The following is an 8,748-nucleotide window of genomic DNA, read 5'->3' on the forward strand; positions in this document are numbered from 1 at the left end:
AACCAGTGATGGGTGCGGCTCCGATGTGTTGATCCAGGTCTTCTTGGGACTTGATGTGTATTGCTGGCCTTCCATCAGCCTTTTTAATGTAGATTGATCCATCTCTGGTCCAGCAGTAGCGAAAGTTATAGTTATGAGCCCTAGTTCTAGCCTCACGGAATAAGAGACGATTTTCTTTTGTGAGTCTCTCGTTCACATACATTTTGGCCACAGGACCCTGCGCTATCCCTTCCGAATTCAGGTTCTTCCTGATTTTAGAAGCCTTGATAATTTCGTTGCGTTTTGCATGCCGAACTAGTTTTACGACGAGCGGTCGGGGATAATTGATAGTCGCGGGCAGGTTTGACGACAGTGTAGAACGCCTTGGTCCAGCGCGGAACACCGTATCTATGTCTGATTCACTCAGATCCACACCCATCTTTGTTGAGACTAATATCGCTAGATGTTGTAGGCCTTCATTTTCAGTTTCCGGAACTCCAATGATCTCAATCTCATTCTTCAGTGCCCTTTGTTCCGTGTTCCTGGCGTTCTCTTGGAGTATTGATACTGCAGCTTTGAGATCCAATATTTCGGTAGATTGCGTGGCAATAACTTTCTCATACTCTTCTAGTTTCTTACTAAAAATTGATTTCATATCTAGTATTTCTTGACGCAGTAGGCGGATCTCCTCAACCACACTGGATATGTCCGAATCGCTCTTGTTCGTAGCAACTTTTGTATTTGTCATCGCAACTGAACCAGAAGTGTCTGAATCGCTTTTGTTCGTGGCAGCTTTTGCCTTAGTCGGTTTTTGCCCTCCTCGAGTAACGTTTATGTTGCTGTTATCTGTTAGCGGCTTGGACAGTTTCGCCGCTGTCGTTGCTCCGCGCACAGGAGTGTTGTCGGATTTAGGCGCTGCGCACTGGCACTCTGGGCATAACCAATCTCTTTTGAAACCAACAGTGTATGACGTGAATGTTGCCTTTGGGATGTTAAGGCACAGGATATCATAATGCGCATGACATTTATTGCAGTTCATGAAGTCTTGTGTGGCGATATTTTCGCCGCACCCGTTGCATTTATTGGTCATTTTGTAACAAAAGTACGAGTTGTTTGAAGTGTTGTTATTAGTGACTGTATTTAGTGGAACACAGTAAGTACGTTCGTAACGAGGAGTTTTCTTTAGGTAAAGGTTCGAGTTAACTTGACCTGCTTTGCCCGTGTTCGTAGGGTAGGAATTCGAAGGAAGCGGCCGTTGAAGTAGTTTAGATTTATCGTACCTTAAATTCCAAGTTCATCTGTCTGTACAGGGCGGTATTATCTCGATTGCTACTTTCACTGTGTTACACTTTGGTGATGTGCACTTCAGATCCAAACTTTGCACATTTGACACGATTTAGAGGACTTTAGATAAGAGCGTAACAAAACACGTCTAATCGCCGCTGTAACCAACGACCAAAAAAAAAAAAAAAAAAAAAAATTAATTACAGACTAAAATTTAAAAAATCTGGTCAGCAAATTTTGTTTGTAAAATGTTGTTAATATGCCGTTAATGCTGGTTAATGCAGAGTAAAAAAAATACAGACAAAAATCTGGTCACGAAATGTTCTGAGTGCAGATGGAAGGGCAATATATTCAATAACACAAATTTTCTTTAGGCCGCTTTCGGCTCAGAAAGTTTTATAACAACTATAACGTATCCTTTACTCCCCCAGGTCACCGCGCCCGCGTGTTCTTCCAGCCAATCACAGCTCACGCTTGCGACGTGTGTCGCGAGTGGGCGTCGTGCGCGCGCGCATGCGGCACCACGGCCGAGCGTCGCGCCGCCGACACCGCCGTCGACGCGCCGCCACCCGCGCCGGGGGCGTCCCACGGGATGGTGCCCGCGACTGTGCTTGTTGTTATAGGAGTGTTGCTTAGTCTGCGGTAGCAATGTAGCTTGCTTACTGGCTGATGTTATAGACCTATTTGGATTGGATCCACGGATTGATGAGGGTTTATTAGACTGGTAAAAATACTGACAACTTTGTCTAGTTATAGCTGTCTGTAGTTTGAGTAGTGTGCCAGTAAACAATTACCTAACTAACTTATTAAAATCTAGTTTAAAAACTACCATCAAAAACCAAGATTGCGATAATGCAACGTCTGTATTAAATGTAAATAATTTATATACCTATAAGTTACATTTGTAAGTTTAACAGTAAAGTTTAAAAGTACTACCGATGTTGTTTTCTGAAGCTGCTCCTATATCTCCATCTTCCTCATGAGCCAGTGGAAGAAGCCCAGGATCGAGAAGGACATCGACAGCGGCAGGGCAGATGCTTTAATCCACGCCTTCAGACTGAAAATATTATCATTTTGAATAGTAAACATACCGTGGAAAGCTTTGAAATTTACAGGAAAACCGAAAGGACTACTTAGCATTGTTTTGATAAAATTATCGCATACCACGAAAGTCATACACGAGGTAAGTTGGTCCCCTGCTAAATAGTGGTATGAATACATTTACGAAGCAATAAATATGTTATACAGAAATCTGAAGGCCTAGCACGGGGCGCAAGACGCGCACGCCAAGACGTGACAAGACAACCAAAAACTTTTATCACCACTTGCGCCCTGTGCTAGGCCTTCTGGTATGTACCTATAATTAGATTAATACTTAGGTGTAATGACATCGCATCACGAAACCTATAATCAAGTCCGAAAACAGTACTTACTCGTATGGGTCATCAGAAATGTAGTAAGGTTCAGTAGGCAGCAGGCCGCAGTCCGCTATCACGACGCGGTACTTGGGACGGTCGTCGCTGTCGGTGGGAGTGTGCTCGATCATGTGCACGATGTTCTGCCCTTCCACCACCTGAGGACGTCACGCGGGTTAAAAGAAGCGGTAGTTATAGGTACTTTAACTCGATGGTGGTAAGTTACTTTTGACTGGAACTGAAATTTACGCTGTGGGGTGGTTTACAGTACCTAAATAACAAGACATACAAGAATAGGATATGTGAGAATAGAAATAAAATATTTAAGAATGCAATACAATGTGTGTAAGTTATCATAAGATTAGTTAAGTACTAATTTATTAATACATAAATAACATACCTTCCCAATCACTGTGTGAGTGCCATCCAGATAAGGTGCTCCAGTTAGAGTTATGAAAAACTGACATCCATTTGTGTTTTTGCCTAAAAACAATAAACAATAATAAATGAGGAATAATTTTAACACGGAATGGTGTGAGCAGGCCCAAGAAAGGGATAAGTGGAATGTTCAGGGAGAGACCTTTGCCCAGCAGTGGGACACTACAGGTTAAGAAAAAAAAAATGAGGAATACGTAATGAAATCGCTGTAGGTATAGTGTCGGTACCTACATCAGAAAGTGCTAGGTGCCAATTTTCATAGAAGTTTAGGTTTTGATCCAAGGGTGACTACCATGTCTTTAGTTAAAAATCACTAGTAGGTGACTAAAATGTTTATGATCTTATTGATACGAAAATAATTAAGTAGGTACCATTATTTGCCATGGACACAAATCCTGCCAGAGTGTGTTTGGTGTCCAAGTTTTCATCTTTAAATGTTTCACCGTATATACTGATAGATCCCTTGCCATTATCCAACACCACATCACCGGCTAAAAGCAGAAAATAATAAGTGGTAGTGGTATCTAGAGTATTGTGCATTGAACTAATATTACTAGCAATAGTAAGTAGCGTAAGTAATATTGTTTCAATCGTAATGTGCCTCTTAGACAAAACAAATGAATATGAACAACTTCTTTGTAAATTACCTTGAACCATAAATCTTTTGACTATTCTATTGAAATGAGTTCCCTTATATGACTTTCCATTGATTCCTTTGGTTGCCAAGACTTTGAAGTTTCTAACAGCTTTTGGTGCTAAGTCTCCAAATAGACCAATGACAACCCGCCCCAGCTTTGTCTCTTCATTCTCGATATCTAAATAAACTTGATCCGTCACTCGGAATTGGCGAGCCTGAGGAATAATGTATGAATCTTGTTATACAATGTACAAAATATACAATGATATGTTTGAACATATACACTAACCCCCTTATTCATAGAAAAGTTACAATACGTTTTAACTAATAAACTGTTTTGTCCCTCTCTGACAAAGAACAAATTGTTCTTTGTTGGAGAGGGACAAAACAGTTTATTAGTTAAAACGTTTTGTAACTTCTCTATGAATAAGGGGGTTAGTCATTTCTAAAATGCAATTCACTCACATCAGTCACAAGAAAACATTTAGCTACAAATAGAATCCAAAAAAACAAATACTTTTTCATTTTTAATTATTACACATAAGTTTTTTCCAAGTTAACTAACAGTTGCGTTGGCCAGGTATTGATTACTGAATTATTGAGTCCAGTTACAGCAAGGAAGCCATAGAACTAAGCCCATTGGCTTTACTTGACATGCAATAAGATTGATAAATTACATCATACCAAATTATACTAAAATACTCACTTATTGATTTACAGGTAGGTCCATCTTCATAATACAATAGTTATTACAATAGTTGTTATAGGCGGCCTTATTGCTATAAGCAATAAGGCCGCCTTTTTGTACTGTTGTTATTTTTAAGTTTTATTTTGTATTGATTCTGTTTTTTTTTGGTGCAAATAAAGAGGATTGTATTGTATTGTATTGTTATTATTTATTATTGACATTAATATTGGCTAATTACTGTACAACAATAAATTCTAATGTAGCTGTTATGTTAACTGAACCAGCTTTATATTTTACTAGATTTTTAAATCCGTAGGGAAAATAGGTACCCTCATAGACATTCAGGAATGTTCAAACATTGCATTTACTTACTAACATGGGCTTGAATTGGATTATGGCCAACAGGGGGTGAAGAACATGATCCAGATATCATGTATCACACCCTCACGACACTCTGTTACCATATCTGCCTCTACCTCCCGCATGTCGAGTATACTTATCTTATTATTTAGTTCCGTGATAATATAATGGTGGTACTATGCAGAAATCGACGACACGGAGATTACTACTCTAGGCCGGGTAAATATTACTAAAGCCTTCTTCTAGGTACTGGAAGAAATGAAGGAACCCGAATAAGTACCTAGGTATAATAACCGGAACCAGAGGGACGGCTTATTCAGACGATTTTTTGTTTTTCTATGATATGTTACGAAAATTACGAAAAGTAAGTAAGTAGGTACTTACTTTAATTAATTTGATAAGTAAACCTATATGCAGTATTCAAAGCATCTCACTTGCTTCACTTGCTTGTCTAGTCGTAAGACGGGCTGATAAAAGAAAAACAGTAAAATGGACTGATTTAGTTTTTCAAACTTTTGAATTTTTAAAGTTTTCAGTTTTGATTATTTTTGGCATGTGATACAATAAACTTTTTCGCGCCAAAATACGTCAATTCTGCCAATGTCAGGTATTGGTCCAGAGGTGTGTGAAATGTCACTGCAAGTCTGAAACGGCCCCGCAACATAGAAAAACGCGGACTCGGGTATGAAGGATTGTCTTCACGTTTGACCAAAGGGACATAAATACCTCTCTCAAGAAGGTTTGGCTCATGTATAGTGCCACAATCTTATCTGTTCCGGTGACGGAATCGCTGTGATCGAATCCAGTGATGCCATCGATTAAATTTTGCCTATTTGTGGTTTAAACGACAATGCATTTCTGCTATTACCTAAAGTTACATTCATAAGTATAAATAAATCAAAATATAGGGCCGATAATAAATGAAAGAGGATATAATATATCAAACGATGTTGTATGGAAAATATGTCCACGGCGTACAGAAACAAAATTAGTTCTGATATAAGAGATTAAATCTAGATTACAATGAATGATATACCTAGGTAATATCTGTGGGTCGGGGGAATAACGAGATAGATAGACTTAAAAAAAAACTATTCTAACTAAAAGTAATTATTATTTATTTATTTATGAACACTTTATTTTAAATTTTCTAAAGTAACAAAAAATAACAGCATAAAATTAAAAGAAATTCAGACAATGTACAAAGGCTAATTGCCAAAAAGCAATTTCTTCCAGCCAACCCTTGATCGGTTGGGAGAAGATGTCATTAATCATCATTATTTCGTCTAAAATCGCTGCAGGTGCGCGAAATTCTTCTTGGTATACTGCCTAACATTTAAAGTGACATGTCATCTGTAATCAAAGAAAAATAAAGATTACATACTTTTCATTATGACCCATCCCGTGCCCCAGCAGTGGGGCACGGGATGGGGTGAAAATATTAATAAAATTACATGTGAGTATATGGGTAAAATTATTCGTCATATTTGGCAACACTAACCTGTAGCCGCTGCAACTCGTTCTTCCAATTTTTCAAATGGAATTAAAGGCGCCTGAATACGTTATTCTTCCTGCATAAAAGCAAATATATCTAGTATTATTTTTCTTGCATCACTTTTCAGCGCTTTTGGAATTATTTTCACGCAGAAAATCACAAAACAAATTAAATAACGTAGCGTCAGCCTCTTCGCAGATATTGACAACTCAAATAACGCACAGAGTATGAAATGACTTTTGACAATGACGTCACGTTAGTTGCAGATTTTGACCACCGGAACAGATAAGATTGTGGCACTATAAAAGCAATGATGATTCTTTCGTCACTGAGTAAAAGCGCGGCAAGATTCAGGCTTCATAAATTGTTCTGTGATGTGATGCTGACATCTTTCGTCATTGTGACATAGTCAATGTTAAAATTGTCAAATGTCAAGTCAAGCTGTCAAGTTTTGATTTGCCTTTAGGCTTTTGTTTACAATTTAGCATTTAGCATCGTTTCCTTGTGCCGCAATTGAGAAAAAAGTTAAATTATCTTGATATATCTGTATTTTCTAATAGAAACCGTCATGACTGTAAATAATACTATTGCACACCAGCGTCTTATTCTCACAGGAGATCGTGAAAGGTAAGGGAAGATCTCTTAGATCTCACACAGCCATAATAATTTACCACAAATGACAAAAATAACCTACATCATCATAATATTGTTATTTTATTATTACTGCTACATAAGCCAGCTATCAACTAGCAACTACACAAGCGATTTTATGGGAATTCAATGTGAAATGCGTGTCACTTGCCATGGTCTACTAAGATTGTTAAACCATACTTTAACAGTACTTTCGCTCTTGAAATCGTATGCAAAAAATGTCGTGTTTTATTGTCCCTTTTATTAAAAAATCTGTAAACATACAGTCTGTCTCGCTCTAGGTAGTTAGTTGTATAAAGTGCATGAGATCTTACAACCTACTTCTGTTCTAGGTTTAAGGAACTACTTCGGAGAAGGCTGATTGAGTGTGGCTGGAGGGACCAAGTGAGGATGCTGTGCAGGGATGCGGTGAAAGAGACTGAAGGAAACAATGTAACTCTGGACACATTGGTGACCCGTGTAACTCCCCGAGCCCGAGCACTCGTCCCTGACACCGTGAAGAAAGAACTGTTACAAAAGATCAAAACACATCTGTTAACTCAAAAAGAACACTAAATATTCCTAACAACTTTGCACTGTTTACTTTAAGTTAAAATTGAATTACTGGGCACTATCTGATGTCTTTATGCAGAAAATAATTTAACTACAGTAGGGCCTTGCTAATCGACAGCCTATAACTTACGCAGATACTAAGCACCTTACTTTAAAGTTAAAAAATAAATAAAACACATTTTCTTACAACCAACAGTATATTTTATTTATAAACATTTACATTTTATTTTAAATTTAAACAAAAATAGATATTGCTTACATGTAATACTGCCATTACTCCTGAATGTCATGATAGGTATTCACTTTATCGGTCATGGAATGTAGATATTAGAAAAAATAACAATACCAGGGAGAGAGATCAAAATATGAGTGTAAATTATGAATTAGTGTGATGAAAAGTAAAATGTATGTATGCAATTTGAGCAAACACTGACTTAATTTTAAATAATATATTTTATGAATGCTACTTAAATACTTTGCAAATTTTGAATTATCACCAGGGTTTTTTCTTTATTGATTTAACTGAGCAGTTTTAATTTCTCTTTTAACATAAAGGATGCAATCCAAACCACTATTATGGTTTCCCCAGCTGCCTTATTCCACATACATGTATTGCAACCGACAGAATGTGAGAAAGTTGGTAGATTCGTAGGTATAAGGCAAAAAACAAAACTACAGTCCCTAGTTTCCAATAAGTTGAGCACATGCTACCATGGATGGAATACGATAATATACTTACAGAAAAACACATATTTTAAACATTTTCCTACATAAAACTCTTTTAGTTACATAATAAATAAATGTATGTCAGTGGATAAACTGGATATCATTATGATCTTACCAACAAAAGTGATGAGCAATATTTTTCTAATTATCATCTTAAAGCTCTTTAATGTGATCAAATACTTTAAATACATAGTAGATATATATTTATTTACAATAATATCATACAGATGGAATGTAACTTGGACTTATTTTACCTTTGCTAGGGTACATTTCAATGTTCATTGATTATTTTAACAATAATATTATCAGTACTCTCTTACACAATATAATTATATTCAATAGGGAGGTAAATACAATATTTAACTTATTTATACTTTAGTTTAATTCGACACTACTTACTTTTAATCAAGTAATTGATCAACCTTTATACAAATACTGTTGTTAGTTCAAAAACCTGAGCAACATCGGGAGATTCATCATCCGTAACTCACCATACCATTACCCATTTCCTATAAATATTAAT

The 8,748-nt window shown here is 36.9% G+C and overlaps 3 protein-coding genes across 5 annotated transcripts in view; 2 read left to right on the top strand and 1 right to left on the bottom strand.

Annotated features, from left to right (window-relative positions):
* Positions 1-2,198, top strand: part of LOC119694481 (C3 and PZP-like alpha-2-macroglobulin domain-containing protein 8) — a 31,826-nt gene extending 29,628 nt beyond the window's left edge. The window contains exon 25 of the mRNA XM_048628732.1: positions 1,695-2,198. Coding sequence (XP_048484689.1) covers positions 1,695-1,909 — 215 coding nt within the window. The 3' untranslated portion in view covers positions 1,910-2,198. The remainder of the gene's footprint in view (positions 1-1,694) is intronic.
* On the bottom strand, positions 2,108-5,351 carry LOC105389129 (peptidyl-prolyl cis-trans isomerase, rhodopsin-specific isozyme). 3 transcript variants are annotated; one of them, XM_048628724.1, is made up of 7 exons: positions 5,186-5,351; positions 4,814-5,050; positions 3,764-3,968; positions 3,488-3,607; positions 3,079-3,161; positions 2,697-2,836; positions 2,108-2,320 (listed from the first exon to the last, which is right to left on the bottom strand). In XM_048628724.1, the coding sequence occupies exons 2-7, from the start codon at positions 4,817-4,819 to the stop codon at positions 2,224-2,226; spliced, it is 651 nt and encodes a 216-aa protein (XP_048484681.1). In that variant the 5' UTR covers positions 4,820-5,050; positions 5,186-5,351; the 3' UTR covers positions 2,108-2,223. The 3 variants fall into 3 exon arrangements, with proteins under 3 accessions (XP_048484681.1, XP_048484680.1, XP_048484685.1); XM_048628723.1 differs by lacking the exons at positions 4,814-5,050; positions 5,186-5,351 and adding an exon at positions 4,219-4,438; XM_048628728.1 differs by lacking the exons at positions 3,488-3,607; positions 4,814-5,050; positions 5,186-5,351 and adding an exon at positions 4,219-4,446.
* Positions 5,352-6,746: 1,395 nt separating this feature from the next.
* On the top strand, positions 6,747-7,692 carry LOC105389128 (enhancer of yellow 2 transcription factor). Its single transcript, XM_011560199.3, has 2 exons — positions 6,747-6,923; positions 7,280-7,692. The coding sequence occupies exons 1-2, from the start codon at positions 6,865-6,867 to the stop codon at positions 7,500-7,502; spliced, it is 282 nt and encodes a 93-aa protein (XP_011558501.1). The 5' UTR covers positions 6,747-6,864; the 3' UTR covers positions 7,503-7,692.
* Positions 7,693-8,748: the final 1,056 nt, after the last annotated feature.

The sequence above is a fragment of the Plutella xylostella genome, chromosome 4 (genome assembly GCF_932276165.1).
Source record: "Plutella xylostella chromosome 4, ilPluXylo3.1, whole genome shotgun sequence".
NCBI lineage: Eukaryota > Metazoa > Arthropoda > Insecta > Lepidoptera > Plutellidae > Plutella > Plutella xylostella.

What these genes read in the sequence shown, in the direction of transcription:
- LOC105389128 (XM_011560199.3), top strand. Translation starts at nt 6,865, where the DNA reads ATGACTGTAAATAATACTATTGCACACCAGCGTCTTATTCTCACAGGA. An exon ending in CTCACAGGAGATCGTGAAAG is followed by an intron (nt 6,924 to 7,279) that starts GTAAGGGAAGAT and finishes CTTCTGTTCTAG; the next exon opens with GTTTAAGGAACTACTTCGGA.
- LOC105389129 (XM_048628723.1), bottom strand. Translation starts at nt 4,278, where the DNA reads ATGAAAAAGTATTTGTTTTTTTGGATTCTATTTGTAGCTAAATGTTTT. An exon ending in AATGTTTTCTTGTGACTGAT is followed by an intron (nt 3,969 to 4,218) that starts GTGAGTGAATTG and finishes ATTATTCCTCAG; the next exon opens with GCTCGCCAATTCCGAGTGAC. An exon ending in TGTGTCCATGGCAAATAATG is followed by an intron (nt 3,162 to 3,487) that starts GTACCTACTTAA and finishes TATTGTTTTTAG; the next exon opens with GCAAAAACACAAATGGATGT.